Genomic DNA, 23,529 nt, shown 5'->3' on the forward strand with positions numbered 1-23,529 from the left:
CTTTTCTTCTTTATTAGCCTTGCTAGCGGTCTGTCAATTTTGTTGATCTTTTCAAAAACCAACTCCTGGATTCATTGATTTTTTGGAGGGTTTTTTGTGTCTCTATCTCCTTCAGTTCTGCTCTGATCTTAGTTATTTCTTGCCTTCTGCTAGCTTTTGAATCTGTTTGCTCTTGCTTCTCTAGTTCTTTTAATTGTGATGTTAGACTGTCAATTTTAGATCTTTCCAGCTTTCTCTTGTGGGCATTTAGTGCTATAAATTTCCCTCTACACACTGCTTTAAATGTGTCCCAGAGATTCTGGTATGTTGTATCTTTGTTCTCATTGGTTTCAAAGAACATCTTTATTTCTGCCTTCATTTCGTTATGTACCCAGTAGTCATTCAGGAGCAGGTTGTTCAGTTTCCATGTAGTTGAGAGGTTTTGATTGAGTTTCTTAGTCCTTAGTTCTAGTTTGATTGCACTGTGGTCTGAGAGACAGTTTGTTATAATTTCTGTTCCTGTACATTTGCTGAGGAGTGCTTTACTTCCAATTATGTGGTCAATTTTGGAATAAGTGCGATGTGGTGCTGAGAAGAATGTATATTCTGTTGATTTGGGGTGGAGAGTTCTATAGATGTCTATTAGGTCTGCTTGCTGCAGAGATGAGTTCAATTCCTGGATATCCTTGTTAACTTTCTGTCTCGTTGATCTGTCTAATGTCGACAGTGGAGTGTTGAAGTCTCCCATTATTATTGTATGGGAGTCTAAGTCTCTTCGTAAGTCTCTAAGGACTTGCTTTATGAATCTGGGTGCTCCTGTATTGGGTGCATATATATTTAGGATAGTTAGCTCTTCCTGTTGAATTGATCCCTTTACCATTATGTAATGGCCTTCTTTGTCTCTTTTGATCTTTGATGGTTTAAAGTCTGTTTTATCAGAGACTAGTATTGCAACCCCCGCTTTTTTTTTGTTCTCCATTGGCTTGGTAAATCTTCCTCCATCCCTTTATTTTGAGCCTATGTATGTTTCTGCGTGTGAGATGGGTCTCCTGAATACAGCAAACTGATGGGTCTTGACTCTTTATCCAGTTTGCCAGTCTGTGTCTTTTAATTGGAGCGTTTAGTCCATTTACATTTAAGGTTAATATTGTTATGTGTGAACTTGATCCTGCCATTATGATATTAACTGGTTATTTTGCTCGTTAGTTGATGCAGTTTCTTCCTGGCCTCGATGGTCTTTACATCTTGGCATGTTTTTGCAATGGCTGGTACCAGTTGTTCCTTTCCATGTTTAGTGCTTCCTTCAGGGTCTCTTGTAAGGCAGGCCTGGTGGTGACAAAATCTCTAAGCATTTGCTTATCTGTAAAGGATTTTGTTTCTCCTTCACTTATGAAACTTAGTTTGGCTGGATATGAAATTCTGGGTTGAAGATTCTTTTCTTTAAGAATGTTGAATATTGGCCCCCACTCTCTTCTGGCTTGTAGAGTTTCTGCCAAGAGATCTGCTGTTAGTCTGATGGGCTTCCCTTTGTGGGTAACCCGACCTTTCTCTCTGGCTGCCCTTAAGATTTTTTCCTTCATTTCAACTTTGGTGAATCTGGCAATTATGTGTCTTGGAGTTGCTCTTCTCGAGGAGTATCTTTGTGGTGTTCTCTGTATTTCCAGGATTTGAATGTTGGTCTGCCCTACTAGGTTGGGGAAGTTCTCCTGGATGATATCCTGAAGAGTGTTTTCCAACTTGGTTCCATTTTCCCCCTCACTTTCAGGCACCCCAATCAGACGTAGATTTGGTCTTTTTACATAATCCCATACTTCTTGCAGGCTTTGTTCATTTCTTTTTCTTCTTTTTTCTTTAGATTTCTCTTCTCGCTTCATTTCATTCATTTGATCCTCAATGGCTGATACTCTTTCTTCCAGTTGATCGAGTCGATTACCGAAGCTTGTGCATTTGTCACGTATTTCTCGTGTCATGGTTTTCATCTCTGTCATTTTGTTTATGACCTTCTCTGCATTAATTACTCTAGCTATCAATTCTTCCACTCTTTTTTCAAGATTTTTAGTTTCTTTGCGCTGGGTACGTAATTCCTCCTTTAGCTCTGAGAAGTTTGATGGACTGAAGCCTTCTTCTCTCATCTCGTCAAAGTCATTCTCTGTCCAGCTTTGATCCGTTGCTGGTGATAAGCTGCGCTCCTTTGCAGGGGGAGATTCACTCTTATTTTTTGAATTTCCAGCTTTTCTGCCCTGCTTTTTCCCCATCTTTGTGGTTTTATCTGCCTCTGGTCTTTGATGATGGTGATGTACTGATGGGGTTTTGGTGTAGGTGTCCTTCCTGTTTGATAGTTTTCCTTCTAACAGTCCGGACCCTCAGCTGTAGATCTGTTGGAGATTGCTTGAGGTCCACTCCAGACCCTGTTTGCCTGGGTGTCAGCAGCAGAGGCTGCAGAAGATAGAATATTGCTGAACAGCGAGTGTACCTGTCTGATTCTTGCTTTGGAAGCTTCCTCTCAGGAGTGTACTCCACCCTGTGAGGTGTGGGGTGTCAGACTGCCCCTAGTGGGGGATGTCTCCCAGTTAGGCTACTCAGGGGTCAGGGACCCACTTGAGCAGGCAGTCTGTTCCTTCTCAGATCTCAACCTCCCTGTTGGGAGATCCACTGCTCTTTTCAAAGCTGTCAGACAGAGTTGTTTGCATCTGCAGAGGTTTCTGCTGCTTTTGTTGTGTTGTTGTTGTTGTTGTTTAGCTGTGCCCTGTCCCACAGAGACAGGCAGGTTTCCTTGAGCTGCTGTGAGCTCCACCCAGTTGGATCTTCCCAGGGCTTTGTTTACCTACTTAAGCCTCAGCAATGGCGGGCGCCCCTCCCCCAGCCTTGCTGCTGCCTTGCGGTTAGATCGCAGACTGCTGTGCTAGCAATGAGGGAGGCTCCGTGGGCGTGGGACCCTCCCAGCCAGGTGTGGGATATAATCTCCTGGTGTGCCTGTTTGCTTAAAGCGCAGTATTGGGGTGGGAGTTACCCGATTTTCCAGGTGTTGTGTGTCTCAGTTCCCCTGGCTAGGTAAAGGGATTCCCTTCCCCCTTGCGCTTCCCAGGTGAGCAATGCCTCGCCCTGCTTCAGCTCTCGCTGGTCGGGCTGCAGCAGCTGACCAGCACCGATTGTCCGGCACTCCCTAGTGAGATGAACCCAGTACCTCAGTTGAAAATGCAGAAATCACCGGTCTTCTGTGTCGCTCGCGCTGGGAGTTGGAGACTGGAGCTGGTCCTATTTGGCCATCTTGCTCCGCCCTCTCACCTACTAGTTTTTTTGTTTGTTTGTTTGTTTGAGATGGAGTCTTGCTCTGTCATCAGGCTGGAGTGCAGTGGCGTGATCTTGGCTCACTGCAACCTCCAACTCCCTGGATCAAGCGATTCTCCTACCTCAGCCTCCCGAGTAGCTGAGATTACAGGCATGCACCACCACGCCCAGCTAATTTTTGTATTTTTAGTAAAGACTAGGTTTTACCACATTGGCCAAGATGGTCTCAATCTCCTGACCTCGTGATCTGCCCACCTTAGACTCCCAAAGTGTTGGGATTACAGGCATGAGCCACCGTGCCCAGCCTCACCTACTAGTTTTTAATGACAAAAGAGAGTCAGATCTATGTAACTTAGATATTGTCAAAAAGGTTTCCAAAGAATTCACAAAAGAGTCAAAGAATTGTTGCTCAAAAGAGATGTGAAGTTTTAAAAGTGAAATTTCCACTCCATGATCTCTGATCACTTTTGAAAGAGAGGAGGAAAAAGATGAGAGATATTGCAAAGACCAAAATAGATGCTCAAGGAGCCTCCCATAAGATTGAATTTTATGAACATCTTTAAAATATGGGACGGAACACAAGTGAAAAATCAAGCTCTTAGGATGTCAGGAAAGTTATGGCCCCAGAATAAACTGATTCATGGAAAAAACACTAAAAAAGAGAGGAAGGAGGGTTCGTAGCCATGTTTCAGGAAGAAAAACAAGGAAATGATAACCCCAAGCATCAGGGCATGTGGCACATAATATTATTTGATGGGAGAAAGAAAGATAATTATCCTTCATCTTGCTTCCATCTGCTCTATTAGAGGGAAAACACTTCGTGTAGAAATGGGGGGAAAAAATGGCTGAAAACAACAGAACCAAGACTAAGTGGTTTTCCCAGCTCTGACACATTGCAATGCCAAGATACTGACAGAATTTTCATTTACTGGGCAGGTAATCATGTTTATCATCCACATTAATTTAACCTCTGTGCCAAAGTTGGTTCATCTGTAAAACACAGATAATAACAGTTGCTAATAATAGCATTTAATTTGCAGATTTATCATAAAGATAAACATGAGAAAATCCATGTAAAGATAAGAACTCCCAGGTTGAAGAAAGCACTCAATAATGCATTTGCTTTTATTGTTTTTGTTTTCATTGTTTGCTGTTGGTGTTGTTTCTGTTATGCTCTTACAGGAACACGATCTGTTCAGCATTGTTATCAATGATTTGAATAAACAGAAAAAATATCTTTCCAATTCTGTAGTTTATGTAGAGCTAGGAGTGATGATTAATATGCTGGAGAACAGTCAAATTTCAAAGATAGTTTAAATAACAGAGATAAACTAACAAATTCAACTGAGGCAGATATGAAGTCTTATACTTAGGTCCAAAGACTGAGTTACACAAAAACATTACTCAACAGATGTTTATATGACAGAGAGCTGGAAATGTCAGTTTGTCTCAAGGTCAGTACTAGCAAGGAGGGTGCTCTTGAAACAACCTCCTTTCCTGTTCCCATGGCAGACATGATTGTTTATTCTTTCTGATTACATAATCTTGAGTAGTGTTAACTGATACAGATATCCTCTGTCAAATGTAAAGTAAGTTCCACTATAAAATTTATATTCTCACAGATCAGTTCATATTTGGAATACGGTAGACCTCAGGACTCCTTAGGGAGGCATAAAGACATACTCACAGATGAGAGGGTAGAAGTGAGGAAGTTTAAAACTTGTCATGATATCAGGTCACTACATCAGAGATAGGAGCAGTTAAAGAAGAAGCTGGTCAGGACTTGTTGAAAGTGGTGTAACACCTGGATGAAAAACGCAGTATGCACTGAATGATACAACACCCCTAGACAAACAATAATGAGCAAGAATCCAAAAGGGGTGCATTTCATCAGTATGTTGACAGGGAATTTTTGTGGGAAATCCCTGAAATCCAAAGAGAAAGCCACTCAGCATCTGCAGCTTTTGTCAATGTGTTATGGGACCCCAGGTCATCCAGCCAGAGTTTGTGGTGGTAGGATTCTTTTCCCAAAGAAGCATAACTTACAAAAGAGAGCACAGTGGAGAAGGAGGAGGAGGAGGAGGAGGAGGAGGAAGAGAAGGAAGAAGAAGAAGAAGAGGAAGAAGAAGAAGAAGAAGAAGAAGAAGAAGAAGAAGAAGAAGAAGAAGAAGAAGAAGAAAGAAAGAAGGAAGAAGAAGAAGAAGAAGAAGAAGAAGAAGAAGAAGAAGAAGAAGAAGAAGAAGAAGAAGAAGAAGAAGAAGAAGAAGAAGAAGAAGAAGAAGGCGGAGGAGGAGGAGGAGGAGGGGAGGGGGAGGGGGAAGGGGAAGAGGAAGGGGAAGGGGTAGGAGGAGGAGAAAATAGGAGGAGGAGAAGGAGGGAGGAGAAAGAAGAAGGAGGAGGAGGAGAAGAAGGAGAGGAGGAGGGGGAAGAAGGAGGAGGAGGAGGCAGAGGGAAGAGGAGGAAGAGGAGGAGGAGAAAGAAGAAGAAGGACGAGGAGGAGGAGGAGAATGAGGGACAAGAAGGGAGAGCAGGAGGAGAACAAGAGGAGGAGGCAGAAAAAGAATCAGCAGAAGAAGCAGGAGATAAAAGAAGGGGAGATGGAGGAGAAGAAGAAAAGGAAGAAGGAGAAGGAGGAGGAGAAGGACGAGAAGGAGAAGGAAAGAAGGAGAAGAAGGAGAAGAAGACTCATAATGAACATTTGAATAAATATAGTCCTACGAACACAAGGAACTTCAGCCATAGGATTTCTTTACAAGAGCAGGAGCACTTCAGGAGAACATGCTACAACATTTAGAAACATTTAGAAACCCAGGACTGGCACGGAGACCTTGAATCCAGGGAGGTGTGCAGCAGATGTTACTCAGGACCCAAACCAGAGGCTCAGTGATTATCTCTAGTATATTTTGTCCTAGGTCAACACCTTGGGACGGGTCTGGGATGCTCAGCCCCATCCAGCAGAGGTACTGAGGCTGCATAAATTCTTCCTGCTTTAAGCCTGTTTTAAGCTGGGCTCTAGAGTAAGAATGATCCCGGAAAGGAGAGAATCAAAGGATGCAACTAGGGGGAGCTAGGAAAAGCACATCAGAAAGGAAGTTAAACAGGGACTGACCCATACCAGGTTTCAGTTTTTGGAAATGATGCTTTAAGCAGAATTTTTACAAGCTGGCGTCTATCCAAATAGGAACTAGTGAATGCTCTGGGGGAGAAAAAAAAAGGCATCTGATAAACAGTTCGAGAAACCAAGGATGTTTCCACTTGAAAAGCAAGGATTTTCGGAGTTGAATAGCCATTCTCAAAGAAAAATCTATCATATATAAAAGCATCAATAATGTTTTTTTCCTCTGAAACTCTGGAAAAACTCATACTAAATGATGTAAATCCTAGGGAGGCAGATTTTGTTTCAAATTAAGAAATAACATACTAATCATCAGACTTGTATATAAGCGGGATGGGCAAAAATTAGTAAACTTTCACCTCTTTAATATTTCATTTGAGGGTAGATGACCATAAATATAAAATATGTTTATCAGTGAGAAGTCAGATTAAGTGACCTATAAAATTCAGGCCTCTCCTAAGATTCTGTGAATTTCCATGACATGTATATATTCAGGAGGAAAAAGCAGTAAGAGCACTCCGAGGATGGAAACTGATGCAAAGGCAGGAAGGCAGAATTGTCCAAGGGACCCTGAGTACACAAACCTGGCTAGACTAGAGTTTACTCTTTAGAGAGCAGTACTTAGTAAAGTTAAAATATTAGGTAGGAGCCCGAGAGTAGAAGACCTTCAATGTCCACCCATATTTTGACTTTAAAGGAAAAAGGAGGGGATAGTATACTGATTTAAAAAATAATAGACTTGTCAGACAGATCTGGGTTCAAATTCCAACCCATCACTTCGTAGCTGTTAGACCTCCCTAAATCCCATCTCCTTATCTGTAAAATACGGTTAATGAGGATAATGATATTACCCATCCATAGGGTTGTTGTGGGTATTAAATGAGCTACTGGATATAAAACCTGGTACATAGTAGCAATTAATGTTAGCTATTACCATTTTTATGAGACAGAGAAGTGGTGGAGGCTGAGAAAGAGAAAAAGAGAGGTTGGACATGGTTGCTCATGCTTGTAATCCCAGCACTTTGGGAGCCCAAGGCAGGAGGATCACTTGAGGTCAGGAATCTGAGACCAGTCTAGGCAACATAGTAAGACCCCTCTCTCTACAAAAATGATAATAATTTTTAAAAAGGTAGCCAGGCATGCTGATGCGTGCTTGTGGTCCTAGCTACTCAGGAACCTGAGGTGGGAAGATCTCTTGAGTCCTGGTGGTTGAAATTGCAGTGAGCTATGATTGTACTACTGCACTCTAGGCTGAGTGACACAGCAAGACCCTGTCCTCAAAATAATTCATTATTTTTTAAAAAGAAGACAGAGAGGCTATGAGCGGTGGCTCACCCCTGTAATCCCAGCACTTTGGGAGGCTAAGGCAGGTGGATCACTTGAGGTCAGGAGTTCAAGACCAACCTCACCAGCATGGTGAAACCCTGTCTCTACTAAAAATACAAAAAATGAGCTGGGTGTGGTGGCGTATGCCTGTAATCTTAGCTACTCAGGAGGCTGAGGCAAGAGAATCACCTGGCAGGCAGAGGCTGCAGTGAGCCGAGATTGCACCACTTCACTCCAGCCTGGGTGACAGAGCGAGACTCTGTCTCAAAAAAAAAAAAAAAAAAAGGAGAGAGAGAGAAAGAGAGGAGATTCCCAGACCCACTATCCTTTTAAATGGTAAATGGAAAATATTAAAACTATTATTGATTTGACTCATTCGAGGCTTAACCTGTCATAAATGTATCTACTTAATTTCTGTCCTTCAAAACCGCTTCAGAACTTTCTATGAAGTGAGAAAGTAATTACAAATATCTTAGATATTTCTTATTGCATGGTGACAGAATAATCAATCAAAATCTGCAAAATGGAGACATTTTTCAATCTTTAAGGAATATGCCTTAAAAACTAAACAAACACAGAAGAACTATGTCCAACTCTTTAAAATGAACAACGAATTCTAATTACCTCTTTTTGAAACTCAGCCATGCCTTGCTGGAATTGTTTTGCACTTTCCTCTGTGGTGCTCAAAAGCTCTGTGGTGTTACGGAGAGTTTCATTGATAATGCGATCAGACTGAAAATTGAAAAGTATTTTACATTATTCATGCCACAATGTAGTATTTCAATTTTTCAAATTTTTTCAAAATTTTCAAACATCTGTCCACACACCTCAGATTTTAAAACAGCTCCTAGGATACCTGCCGCCACCTGCAGGAGCAGGATCAGAAGCAAGCCTATGAAAAACTGAAGAAGAGGAAAAGAAATACACATTATCCTCAGTGCATTCAGTAACATCTGGGGACATTTTGGCACAGCACTTCTCTCTACAGCCGGGATTATATCACAGTGAGAGTGTCAGTCACACTCTTCATTTATTTCACTTTTTACTTCAAGCTGAAAATTTTGGGTTCTTTACTACTCAGAAAACTTTGCTCCAGAGACTGATCGAGGAAAGTGGTTCAGGCAAAAAATTATCAAAACAACCATTGGTATCTGTATGATATTGACTAGAGGGAAGTCTGAAAACTGAGATGAATTTATTTGAATGTTATTTTACTCCTTCCCTTTCTTCATCAAACACAACCTCACACAAACTCAGAACTGGCTTTGAAACAGCATCTCCAACTACTATCAGAATCAGCTGGCATCTTGTTACATATATAGATTCCTGAAATCGGCCTCAGATACGCTGAATCATAATTTAGAAGGATGCAGCCCAAAGACAGTTAGTTTTTTTAAAAACAAGCTCCTTGAGTAATTAAATTCTTCAACTGCAAACGAGGCCTTGCTTTTCAAAAAGCAATCAGTAGGAATGTTATTAGAGTCCCTTTAAAACTCTGTCTCTATCATCCCTCACAATATTCAAACAGTTTTAAACATTTTTTCTCAGGTACTGATATAATCCTTACTTTATTAGAGGAATAAGTTTAGATTAGATCTGATAAACTTTTATGTCATATTTGTATCTGCTAAACACTTGATTTTTTTCCGAATATTTTAACTATATCCATTTTCTACTGTATATGTTAAAAATGAATGTTTATGAATTATCCAAAACCAATTAATCCTCCTCGATGCTCTCTAAGAGACAATTCTGATTATCTCATTCATTTAAATTTTTTTTTTTTAGCATGGCATGTAAAACACCTATGATTTTACCACAACCCACACTTGGATTCATCTTCCACCATTTACTGGAAACAGTCTTGCCGGTCTCCTGCCATACCCAAGGCTTCTCAGTTCCCAAACACACCAGCTTTCCAGAAAGCTTTTCCTACCCTCACTCATACAAATACCTTATTCACTTCTGCCCTGGTTTGAAAGTCCCATCCCCTGTCTTGCCCTTTGTTTCTGGGGCCACTCCCACTGTAGCTATTTGCTTACTTATTAATCTTCCCTAGTAGGTTCTAAAGGTCTTATGTATTATTTAGCACAATATCTGACACACAAAGGTATGGCAGTAATGTTGAATGAGTGAATGAATGAATAGATGAATGATTAAAATTTGTTTCCTCTCAGAGTATCCTCCAGTTTCTAAGCCAAACTAAGCCAAATCTAAGCCAGATCAGCTTACACACTCAAACCTTCTAAAGAGAAGTTGGAGGTAGAGTTTCATCAATCATGGCATTTTTTAACAGACAATAGGGATGGGAGAGAATTATCTGGAGTCTGAAGGTTGGACACTGGGATTTGTTTAGAGAACTCACCAACAGAAGCATGCAGCGACTTTCTTTTATAGCACCGCAGCATCCCAGGAATCCCATAATCATGATGATGGCACCTACAGCAATCAATATGTCCGCAGCAACATGGGAGCTAGAGCCCACATCTGTAGAATTTAAAATCTGAAGTAAAAAAGAGATTAATGGCAGAAAATTTCTTTCCTTGAAGTTGATTTTGCTCATTCAGCAAATACCCATTGAGTGCCTACTATGTGTCAAGTCCTGTGCCAGCACCTTGAAATACATCAGTGATCTTAAAAAGTACAAATCCTGGCCCTCATGGAACTCACATTCTATTAAAGTGCTATTTGCCCAAATAATGTTTCCAACCTTATATTTTTCTAAAATGATATGTTGAAAGCTGGGTAGAAGAAATGTAATAGATTTTTTTAAACCCTATTTTAAAAAGCTTAGGACAGTTACTTTTACTCTTCTTGATGTAATCTTTGGTTCACATATTTTGTGTATTCTACATAATGTAGCATTATAAAGCATGTGTTCTTATGGTTTTTAATTCTTTAAAAAGTTCAAGTTCTTTAAATTACTGATAGACACAAAAATATGAATGAATTTCAGAGTCATTATGCTGAGCTAAAGAAGCCACATAAAAAATTAAATACTGTATGATTCCATTTCTATAAAGTTCAAGCATAAGCAAAACTATGGTTATAAAAATCAAAGCAGTGCTTGACTTTGAGCAAGGCAGAAGGGAAAACAAGAGTTAACTGAAAAGGGACATGAGGGAATTTCCATGGGTTAATAAAAATGCATTGTATCTTCATTAAAAAGAAATCCAGTTCCTGATATTTCATATCAATTTTATCTCTTTGTTCCCAGAAGCCATAGTCCATAAAGTCATCTAGAAGCTCTTTATTTTGACTGTTAGTTAATGAGATATGAGAGGAAAAAAATCCTAGGGTTCTTTATAGTGGGTGGGCTACCCATCAGGCATAATTCAGTTCTCCCAACAACACACACATACTCGTCTTCACCACCCTCATAACACCTAGACTCAGTCTACCTCTTGTCCTTGATATGTGGATTTATCCAGAAGTAAATCAAATGAAAAAGTAAAGCCTTGTACATGTGTTATGCATAAATCCTGTATGTAGCCCATTTGTCTTCTATAACCTCTATCTACTGGGCTCTCTCTAGATAGAGCACTAGTTCCTAGACTAACTCGAAACCTCTGCCGCCCAGAATGGGCTATATAGCATGGAGGTCAGCTCCTTTAATAGTCAATACAAAAATGACTGATATGCTTTAATGATATTTTTGTTTTTCAAGGCTTTCTAATTCTACTTATTGCCTAGAGAAAACTTTTATTCAACAATCAATAGGAATGAATGTGCTAAAGTTATAAAAGCATTAAAACAAATATCTATATTTTGTCAGGGTCCTAATAAATATGGAACAGTCACCCAACCTACTGGGCTCCAGTTTCCCCATTTATAGAAGGGAATTGGGTCAACCTCTGTGATAGCTAGGCCTCCTTTGTCTCTTAAAAGTCTATGCCTACAGATAATGTTTCAATTTACATATTTTGAAAGCTTGGTTAAGTCCTAAAGATTTTTGTTTGTTTTTATTGTTTTCTTATTAATATTAGAGCTAAAAAATCAGTTTTGTTAATAAACAGGCATGACATTGGAATAAAAATAAATGTGACAAAAATAGAAGCGTTAGGAAACTAGCTCTATGGACTTACTGCTAAATATTGCTTCACTAGAATACTGTGGCCAGTACAGGCGAACCCTGTGAGAGGATGGAAGCCTCACTACCTGGGTTATCAGAACTTAGAAAAGATACCCCAGACATACAAATAATAGTTCAAATATCTACACGTGAGGCCAAGATAGCGTGACCAGCACTTGTGCAGCAGGTAGTGAAACACTTCTAGGAGGCTAACCTGGGCAGGGTGACCCACTGCCAGAGACTAGCCAGAAAGCAGTGTATTGACTGTCTAATGGTCATTGTTCCCATTCCAGCCCAACAAGTGTTTATTCTTATTCAAGAATGAAGTGGAAATCTGAGTTCTGATGTTTGCACCAGGGGAGGCACAGCAGGGTTTGAAAAGCTGTCTTGAATGAACACTGTGTCCCTGTGTGTCTTAGGACAAGGGCAGACTTTCAAGACAGAGAAATTCAGCTGGGCCTGAAAGATGAGGACTCAGGAATCCTCTTTGGATCAGAAGGGACCTCCTGGGACAAGGATGGCTGCCCATGTGCTTTTCCTCATGGTGTTAAGTTTATCCTGAGGTAGAAAAAAGGGTCCCTATGAGACACTTCAGCAGAAAGATCTGTCATTTCCCTAACATCCTTCTTTTCTGTGTTTATGTTCATGTTTTTCCTTCTAAAACAGCTACCTCTGTTTTTTTCACTAATAAAAAATTCAGCTCTTTGCTTAGTCTTGAATCTTTGTCACTGGCTTGAGATAAATACAAACCAAGCCAATTTTATATAAGTCATCCTGGTTAATGTTGTCCTGGCAGACACTGGCTTTTGTTCAGGGTGAGAGGCTGATGAAGTGTGAGTCAAAATGTAACTAAAGGTGCTGTCTAACTCTATTAATTCATTCTCATCCCCAGATGTAGAGTAGCACCCTCTCAAGGACAACAGTTCCCCTTTAATACATCCAATATGTACAATTTTTTAACAGACTAAACACCAAATTTGTTTACTAGAAGCACTGGGAAGGAAAGAAAATATCAACAGGAAGTAAAATAATAAAATAAAATAAATTGCAGGCTGCACACACATCTTGAAGGGCCAAAGCACCCTGGAAGTAGGTGACTGTTAATCTCTGTGCTTAATTATGAGTCCCAAAGTCAGACTTCAGATTCTATAGGATGGAAATTCTGCAAATCTTCAAATGCTCCTCTTGGGCTCAAACACCAGAGGTCCAGGCCATCAGGAAGTCACAATTCCAGTTATCAGTAGAAAACAATCAGTGAAATCCTGATGGACTAGGATGTTACTAAAAAGCTGCCACACCCATCTCCCACCATGGTGAGGCACAGAATGTAGACGCCACTAATTGCCACTGTGATTCTCTGGGCTTTCTAAAGACAGAAAGCAAATTTTAAAAGGAAAAGAACAACAGGAGAGAGAGAGAGAGAGAAGAAACAAAACAAAACAAAACAGAACAAAAAAACAGAGATAGAGTGAGAAAGAAGTTTTCAGAAAAGCCACCCACTGTAGCAAAGAAAACAGAGCAGACATTAATTCCCTTTTCATCTTTCTTTCCACTAGGCCGTGTTCAAAGACATTTAGCTGCACCATGATATAATACGTTTTAGTAGAAAATATATTGTCTTACTTGCTGGCTTAATAATCTCTCAGTAATTATCAACTTGGAATCAAAGTTCTCCTCAGAGAATAACTCTCTTTATGTGGGCAAATACCTTAAAAAGGCTCTAGCAGTAGAAGAGGTGATCCTTTAGTGGCAAGAGCCCAGAAAACAAAGAACAAATAAATGGCTCTGAATGTGTTACAATAATAATTTGCAGGGATGGAGCCCCAGAATAGAAGAGGGGAGAGAAAAGAATAAAAGCACGGGAGCCAGGAAATGGTGCCAGGGTGGCATTATGTTCCGTAAAACTGACAGAACAATCCCTGCACACTCGCCCCCTCCCTCTTCCCCCAACTCTTCCCACATTTGGGATACTGTGGCATGGAACAGATACCACACAAATGGAGTCCAATAGCTGGAGCCAGAATTAACCAAACGAAATACGCTTCCTCCAGTCCTGTAGATCTGGGTAAGAGCTTTGGCACTGGGAACGGAATGATGTGTAGGGGAGGAAAATGGGTCATGTTAATCTTACACATATGGCAAAAATCTGGACATCCCCAGAGAATTACCAAGTTACACCGAGTTAGATCAGCCACTACTGGCAAGCGGTTACCTTTACTGCCAGTTGCCACAGGTAAATAACAACTACCCTTGTACCTTGTTGCCTTTAAAATACAGATTCAAATTATTCTTTTCCAAGAAAACTTCTCATCTTCTTTCCTTTTAGACCAACCACATTGGGATCAACTAAATTACTGTCAATACCTTCTATTATAAAAATTGTTCTTCTTGGTGAGAAGGAGAGGTGGCCTATATCCTCAATACAGGCCTTAAACAAATGGTGGCCTTAAACAAATAGTAAAGGAGGAAAATGTCCACTTTGGCGCCTTCCCACCTGCATCTCACTGAATGTTTTTGAAATTTTTGAATAACACCTCCTCCATTCTCTAGAAAGATTTTTCCACCACTAGCACAGTGCCAGCCACATAGTAATTTTGATGGATTGAATTAAATTATAAAATCATGTAACAGCATAATTACATGAAGCAGTTGAGAGAAACACTTTAGACATGTTTATTACTATTATTGTCATACTTTCATGATTATAAACGAAATAAACTACATTGGGGAAGGGGTGACTTGTTTTTGCATACTTACCCCTTGAGAGTCACTGCCTACTCGTACCCATATTGATAATGCTAGGATCAAGATACCACATAGCTGCAGAAAAAAACAAAACAAAAAAAAGAATATAATTAGGATCATATGAAACTCTGATTCCACACCCTCTCATCTATCCGGTGACAGTAGTTTATCATTGACTATACTATCACAACCTGGAAGACATACATGAGGCATATTCATGTACAGATCATTGTTGAAATGTTACATTGCAATTTGTAAGTTTGATGAGAATAATTCTATTTTTCATTCACTCATAGGTCTATGGACAAGAAGTTATTTCCATTAGGCCTGGAAAGATTATTTTTCCATGTAACTCTAGCCTTGTGTTTCTGTTAGATTGTAGCATACAAAAGAAAAGTCACAACAGTTTAAAGATAAAATATCTTTATCATGCCTCCGGGTTTGTTTGTGAGAAGCTATGTTGGACCAGGAAAAAAGGGAATGACTGAATAGTCACCATTCATTTAAGATTCGAGAGGAAGGGAGAAGTTGGGATAGACCGGAAAACGTAAAACATTTGACAAGATGTGCAGTTAAGCAACAAGGCTACACATTAATCAACAGTTTTTGAACCCAAATAAACTATCTTAAAAACAAGCTCTTTTAGGTGGTAAAGTTTACTCAGAGAGAAGGAACAATGAAAGACAGAACTTAAAGTCTTAAATTCCTTTAATGACTTTACCAGATTATTTAATTTGGACCAATGCCAACACAATAAAATGTAAAACACATTTTACTTTAGTGTAAGGAGAACTCTTGTCATTCAGGGTTTTTTAAAAAAAGTTATGCATTGTGGCTTCAAAAACAAAAATCAAAGATCTATTATTAGATAGAGATGTTAAGAGCTGGCCTGGTAACATACCAGATACAGCAGGCCTTGGAGGACTGAGTAGACAATTCTGACCTTGCTGTGCTCCGACAGACAAATGTCCTTGGAGCATCACTGCTTTCATGCATGGTTGAGACATATGCCTAGAACCTCCAGACGGCACTTTTAATGGCTTCTCATTGAGTTTGCAGGGAAAATAGAGTCAAGGGCTCTGTTAAGGACTAGGAAGCACAATGAGTAGTTGAGTAACCATAGACTCTGTGCTCCCTAAAAGACCTTGAAAATCATCTAGGTCTAAAGCCCTCATTTTGAATGGAGAAATTAGAATCCTGGGTGCTAATTATCATATCATGAAAATGCGGAGCAATTCCTAACCAACCTGCCCTTATAAGATACTTCAACTCCTACAAAATAACGAATGCAATTAAAAACAAAACCTCTTTAACCACCAAATAACCTATGCTATTATCTCATACACACACATAAACACACACACACACCATAAAATACAAATGATTCAAAAACACAGCTTTTGTGTTTGAAAATTTTCCTTACTTCTCTAACCCTGAGATTTACAGCATCCTTTCACTAAATTCTAATTTCATTTGCAAAAGAAGACAAATGCTCATTTTAGCAGTTCTTTGTTAAACAGTTTGTGAATGATAATTTATGTCAAATGATAATGAGACCCTCTGGGATTTTCAGTAATTTCATACCAACTGAATTTTTTGTTCGTTGTTTAGTTTGTTCACTGATTATCTTCTTTCTTTTTCTTCTCTTTTCACAGGCAGATTCATAATGATTGGCTTAACAGTCATTCTGGCCTTTAGCTGTAAGTAATGAACCTTATAGCTATTATGAGTAGCATTCTTTCCTGATATTTGTTAAACTATCAGTGAAAAAACTTTAAGAATTCTTAGTAAGAGCTTAGTAAGAACTCACTGTGATATTTTTTAAAACTTTAACTTTTTTGTTTGTGTATTACTATTTACTTTTTCAAGGTATTTAGACATCAAATCATTCACAAATCGTATTAAATCAATCATATCTGCCCCTCAGACAGCAACTTTTAGTCTTCTCAGCCACTGAAAGTTTTCTGTAACATTAACATTTAAAAGAAAGAGTACCCAACTGTTCCAGAAGTCAAAAGTATTTTGCCCAACTAATCTTCAGAATTAGACAATCTTTTTCAGGAACTATGAAGCTGGCCAATGTATCATTTCCATCCCTAACTCTACCTTTTCAAACTTCATTTTAAAAATGAAACAAATGTTTAGAGTATATCATTCTCATCTGAATGGAGAAATTCCCATGTAAATATCAGTCTAATATCATGAAATTATTCATAACTTTGTTTAATGACTTTAAAAGTAAATTTATTTTCTATCAAGAATGACCATCCTAGAGCCATGAATAATACTGAACTATTTCATCCCATTATTAAAAGACTGACCATTATAATGGTTCTTTGAGCCCTTTACCAAGTTTAGCTTTTAGGGTTTTTCTCCTAATGTTTCTATACTATTTTAAAGGATTAAAAGTATAAATTAATAAATAAATGCCTGCTCTCTACTTTCTGTTGATAACATTGTAAAAGTAAAATGGGTTAGTATCGTGATCCCAGGACCCTGCAGAACTGACTAGGCCTACCTTTCCCTGCTTCTGGTTTCTCTTTGAAGAGAATCACTGTGGTTTCCATTCAGCTTTCACGGAACAGCCATCATTTTATGGAATTTGGATGCAATAGGTCTGAACCAGCATCCTAAGAAATTAGGCAATTTTGATATTTGCTTACAATGGACTGAATTGTGTCTCCACAAAATTCATATGTTGAAGCCCTAACCTCCGGTGTGACTGTTTTTGATGATAGGCTTTTAGAAGATAATTAAGACTAAATGAGGTCATGAAGATGGGGTTCTAATCTGTAGCACTGGTGACCTTATAGGAGAGGTATCTTTCTCTCTCCACTCACACCCAGGGAAAGAACATGTGAGAAACATGAGATGGCCAACGAATGAGGGTCCTCACCAGAAACTCAATTGGCTGGCACCTTAATCTTAGCCTTCCTAGTTTCCAGAACTATAAGAAAATTAATTTCTGTGGTTTAAGCCACCCCGTCTACAGTATTTTGTTATGACAGCCCAAGCAGACGACTAAGAACAGGCAGACGCTGAAGAACATAAAATATCAGGAAAAAAAAAAAGGGAGAGAGGGGAGAAGATACCATCCAGAACAAAAATAAATGGTAGAATGTTGATTTGTCCTCTTCTCTAATAATGTGTCTCCAATCATCCCTACTCCTTCCCTCCAAATTCTACCCTTTTATTTGGGTGTTTATTGAAGTATGTTTGGAGAATGCTGAAAATGCTGTGTGAGGAGGAGGAGTGGATTTTGAACTACATCATAATTGGTCCCAAAATGGACACCTTTTAGATAAGCTTAAGAAACTCTTCCTGTGCTGCTCCTGAGAGGATAAAAAATAAGAAAATATGCAAGTGGATAATTACAAAATTTGTTTTTATGATAACCACAGAACACTAGAGGCGACTCCACGATGATAGGGAGCAAGGATTCCGAAAGCCCTGACATACTAGGACTGTACTGCTGCTGCTACTGTTATTGTTCATTTTCAAGTCTCTTCTTTTACTAAACATTTATTTTAAAGTCTTAGTTCAATTGCATTGTGGTAAGAGAGTGCAGACTGTAGGATTGTTACTTTTGAGTTTTTTTGCATTTCCTTCATCAATTTCTAAAGATTCAGAGATACTAGAAAAGACAACAAAGTCTCAAGAGGCTACAAAGTTTATTAGAAATTTATTAAATATACTTTATTCATTAAATCATTTAGATCCCCTGTATCCATGTTTTTTCTTGTCCTTCCTGAGTTATCAAAAACTGAGAGGCGGGTTGTGTTAAGCTGAATTAATGGAGTTTGCGTTTACTATTCTGTATCTCTAACAGTGTTTCCTCCATATAATCTAATAAATGCTATTTAGTGTAATCAGTCTTGGGCTTTAGCACAGAGTAAATGTTACTAAACTGCTATTTTCTATTACATCTCTTTCCAAATATCCTCCCAATTTACATTTGAGATAATAAAAAATATAACTATCAAGACACGTGACTTCTTTATTTCCAGACCTAAAATGGTTAGCCATTTAACCATGATTTTCCCACGCTTCAACTATCCATTTTTACTTATACCTTAATTATTTTGGATATGTTTCAGTAAATTTTACAGTGTGAATATCCAAAGATCTCTTTCTCTCTTATTCATTTGTGAAAGGCTCTGAATACTCAGCAGACATTGCTCCATTGTCTTCTGACTTTCAGGGTTAAACAGGAGAACAATATCACCAGCCTTATTTTTGCTTATGCATTATTTGCTTGTTTTCTTTTCTGTCAGTTGTATCTAGACATTTGTAAAATGTTTATTTATCTTTTAACTAAATTAGTAGTTTTCTTAATATTTATTTAGGCATAGATGTCTTCTTTCATTGGGGTAGAACAGGCACTTGCCATCTGCATACAGGTTATGTTTTCAGCTCCACAAAATTTCCATATATTAATTTGATTACTATTTGTGTTCCATTTATTTTGTCCTCTTTTTCAAGAGCACAGCTTATTTTGGGTTTCCATTCTCTGTTGTCTGTATCTATTATCTTCTTTCACAACATTTTGATTTCTTTTTTGATTTTCCTGTGGGAGAGCTTATCAGTTTGGGATTCTATGTCACCATCTTTATTTAACGTAATCTCTACAGTGAAGTTTAATTCTGCTATTATGTTTGTAGTTTACTTGCAGTCCTTACATATTTTATCCATTTCCATTTTTATCTCATCCTGTTGTCTTCCAATAAACTTTATCTTCTCTTACAGCCTCCATCCACTGTTTCATGAGGGGTTACTTTCTAGCATCACATTGTGGATACCAATTTCTACATACACTTTTTCAAGATTCTAGAGTATTTCTTTCAGGGATGTGTGCTTGTCCTCTTAAGTCTTCAGGGTTACATATCTTTCACTTATTCAACAGTATTTTCTATTAGGTCTTATGCTAAATTTCCTTGAACAAGATGAGACAAATTCTAATTTAGAGTTCATTCAGAGTAGAATGTGCTGAGGCAGGTGGATCACCTGAGGTCAGGAGTTCAAGACCAGCCTGGCCAACATGGCGAAACCCTGTCTCTACTAAAAATACAAAAAAAAATTAGCTGAGTGTGGTGGCACATGCCTGTAATCCTAACTACTCAGGAGGCTGAGGCAGAAGAATCACTTGAACCTGGGAGGCGGAGGTTGCAGTGAGCTGAGATCACGCCATTGCACTCTGGCCTGGGCAACAAGAGTGAAACTCTGTCTCTAAATAAATAAATAAATAAATAAGAAAGAGTAGAATGTGCATTCCCTTTACAAGCATGGCCTGATGCTGTTTTGACCTACTAAGCCTCATGTAATATTGGATTTTCTGATGCTGTAAACCAGTGGAGTAAATTAAAATCTTCAACTTTTAGCAGACTCTGCAATCATCGTTTTTAAAAAATCTTCAGCCCCATATGAATGGGGTTTATTGTATTTAGTGTTGATATGGTTTAGCTGTGTCCTCACCCAAATTTCATCTTGAATTGTATCTCCCATAATTCCCACATGTTGTGTGAAGGACCTGGTGGGAGATAATTGAATCATGCGGATGGTTCCCCCATACTGTTCTTGTGGTAGTGAATAAGTCTCACGAGATCTGATGGTTTTATAAGGAGAAATCCCTTTCACTTGTCTCCCATTCTCTCTTGCCTGCCACCATGTAAGATGTGACTTTCATCTTCCACCATGATTGTGAGGCCTTCCCAGCCACACAGAACTGTGAGTCCATTAAATCTCTTTTTATTTATAAATTACCAGTCTCAGGTATGTCTTTATCAGCAGCGTGAAAACAGACTAATACAAGTGTTAAGTGTACACTCCATGTGTCTCCATGGTTGCATTCATGTGCATTTTCTAACAAGCACTCGGTATAACTGCTGCAATTTCTAATTTTTAAATAACTCTAAATTTAGGGAAAATAAATCAACTACATTGTTTTCCTCCCACAAAGGGCCTCAGTAACCACTAAAACCCTATATTCATTTAACTTCAAAACATGTAGAGATGAATGTTCAGCATTTAATCTATATCCTGCTGTTTCTGAATCAAAAAAAGACACAATTTCAGTAATATTCTTACCATACTGTTTCAAAAGTATAACTTTCATATAAGTAACACCTGTAGAACTGTACATCCATTTGAAAAGCCTAGGAAAAATACAAATGACAGCCCACAGGCCACAGGGCATTATATCAGGAAGTTATAACTCAAGGTAATATGCACAGACAACATGTATCCTATCTTCCTATCTTGAAAAATGTGCCCACTTAAATCACCTGGAGGAAAAGGTTTGATTTAGAATTCTCAGGGCATTTGAGCCGGGAAATTTGGGTCCTAGATATTCAAAGTGGAAGGCAGCCTTGGGGCTGACATATCCCTCTACTCCTGCATATTCCTCGCCCTGTGAGATGAGAAGAGGATCAGAGTAGGGCTAAAATTATATTTACCTTTTGAAAGTCCATTATGTATAAAATACTGTCACAGTAGATTCTAACAGTTGTAAATGAAAAAGCAATTATGATGTTTAGAATCAGGAAAAATATGTTAATTGTGCTAGTATTAATGGTCAGTCCTTGGTTACAGGTTTTCATAAAATAGCTTAGTTAATCTTTCCAATTAATTCTGCCAGATAAAATGATCATTTTTATTTCACAAATGCAAAGACTGGAGCACGGAAAAGCCAAGGGAAATGTTCCAGAACAAGAAGGGGTAGATTCAGGATTGAAATCTCAGCCAGTCTGTTTACAAAATCCACCTTTCCCCCATTCCCTTAATTTATGATAGAAGAGTTTCTGACTTATCATATTCTTGCTATCTTATTTCCTCTTTGTTTTAAAACTCAACATTTAAATTTATTCATCACTATGCCAAATAGTTACACACTTCTGCTTCTTAAAAATGCCCATAAAATACTGTTGAAATGTCTTTTTCTTAAACATTTATCTAGTGTTAATTCCTACTTCTTTACATGTATTAACTTATTTAATCATCACCACAAACCCATAAGGTAGATACTACTACTATCCCCATTTTTACAGATGAGAACAAATAAAGCACAGAGAGGTTAACCAATTTCCCCAGAGAAGCACAGCTACTGATGAAGGAGCTGATGTTCAGCCTGCTCTATCAACCAGTGGACTCTAATGCCTTTTGTTGCTGTTTTAGTTCCATGCTAATTACATAGGGTCAGGCAACCACTGTATTTACAAAATTCATACACTTCAGCCATTGTTAGGTCTTCATCTTGAAAGATTCCATCAACGGACACAATAAAATATAATTGTGTCCTATTCTTTTCAGTGTACCACCATCTCAGGGTTATGTCTGCTTTGCCTCCAATCTTTTAATTGCTCTCAGCACATCCAATCTCAATAAAATAAAATGATGAATATTGAAACGCTGGATCCCGGACTCTCTACAAGTTCCAACTTCTTTCTGCTTTCTTCAAACCTCCTTGTGCAGTGGCTTCCTTCAGTTACTAATACATTCAGCTTTACAATTTGGCTCCTCCCTATGACTCATTTGAGATTGATAATGTACCTCATTCTTCTTTCCCTCATTAAGAACTGGCCTTTCCATAGCTCTCTCTCTAGCCATTATTCCCTTGTATCCACCAGCCAAAGGCCCCATGTTTCATACTTACTCAGACCCCTAAGGCACCATAAGCAACTACAATATTCCTAGGCTTGAACTATCTGAGAGGAGCATTAAAAAATTGGGGCATTTCATCTATTTTTGAAACAAGACTCAGGGAAATAGGTTTTGTACCTATAATTTATCTATTATCTCTAGCACCTCCAGTTCTCTAACTTGCATCCAACTCTAGCATGAGTAATCAGGAATAACTTTCACTTTTACATGTTTTTCTTCAATTAGTACTTCTAACAAATCGAAATCACCATATACTTATGTGGTATATCTCAAGTTGTCTCCCAAAAGAACCTGGTCTGTTTAGATTAAATGATCACATGCATATCTAAGAGATATTTTAACATCTGGCTCTACTTTGCAAAGGCTCAGTTTTGCAAGTCATACCAGAAAGAACGCATTTGAAAACATAAGGCCCTGGGCATCTATAAGAAAACCACATCAGTGGGGTCATTAAAATTTTTACTTAAGTAAGCATTAGGAATGTGACAAATTGCTAATTTCCTATGAAGGATTGTAAAATTCCAACTGAGAGCTCAGAGCTGAGCATAGAAGGGACAGTAGATATAGGAACCTTTCCTAACCTCAGAGATTCCTCTTGCTGCCTATATTTGAATTTAAAATATTGATGTCACCTCTTGGCTAAGAAATTATCACTGGTTTTTACAACTGTTGCTCTCACTGAAAGACTCCATTTCAAAATCTCTTATGTAGAGATTGTAAATCCCACCACATATGCTGGTGGTAGGAATCGCCAAGGGACATTAGTTAGAAAGGTCTAACTGAAATCTACAGCATCAGAAAGACTTGTCTCTGTTATCAAAGAAACAAACAGATAATGTAACCATAAAATAATCAGAGCTCTGGTCAGGCACGGTGGCTCATCTCTGTAATCCCAGCACTTTGGGAGGTGGAAGTGGGTGGATCACCTGAGGTCAGGAGTTCGAGATCAGCCTGGCCAACATGGTGAAACCCCTTCTCTACTCTACTAAATATTCAAAAAAATTAGCCAGTCATGGTGGCACATGCCTGTAATCCCAGCTACTCGGGAGGCTGAGGCAGGAGAATTGCTAGAGCCTGAGAAGCAGAGGCTGCAGTAACCCGAGATCATGCCACTGTACTCCATCCAGCCTGGGTGACAGAGGGAGACTCCTCAAAATAATAATAATAATAAGAAGAAGAAGAAGAAGAAGAAGAAGAAGAAGAAGAACTCTCCAGGAAAGCAATGATAATATCTGGGTGTGGCATGGTACAGACCTCTACAATCTACCTTAAACCCTATCAAGGTAGGTAGGTAAATAATTCTGAATCTATAACCTACCCCTTTCTAGACTGTTATTTTGATAATTCA

General features: G+C 38.7%; 1 protein-coding gene across 1 annotated transcript in view; it reads right to left on the reverse strand.

Moving 5' to 3' along the window:
• The window catches only part of TSPAN8 (tetraspanin 8), a 38,343-nt gene that overhangs the window by 11,211 nt on the left and 3,603 nt on the right, over positions 1-23,529 (reverse strand). Inside the window, exons 2-5 of the mRNA XM_028829725.2 lie at positions 14,538-14,600; positions 10,074-10,211; positions 8,536-8,610; positions 8,333-8,440 (exon numbers count right to left, since the gene is read on the reverse strand). Coding sequence (XP_028685558.2) covers positions 8,333-8,440; positions 8,536-8,610; positions 10,074-10,211; positions 14,538-14,600 — 384 coding nt within the window. The remainder of the gene's footprint in view (positions 1-8,332; positions 8,441-8,535; positions 8,611-10,073; positions 10,212-14,537; positions 14,601-23,529) is intronic.

This window comes from Macaca mulatta, chromosome 11 (genome assembly GCF_049350105.2).
Source record: "Macaca mulatta isolate MMU2019108-1 chromosome 11, T2T-MMU8v2.0, whole genome shotgun sequence".
NCBI classification, from domain to species: Eukaryota; Metazoa; Chordata; class Mammalia; order Primates; family Cercopithecidae; genus Macaca; species Macaca mulatta.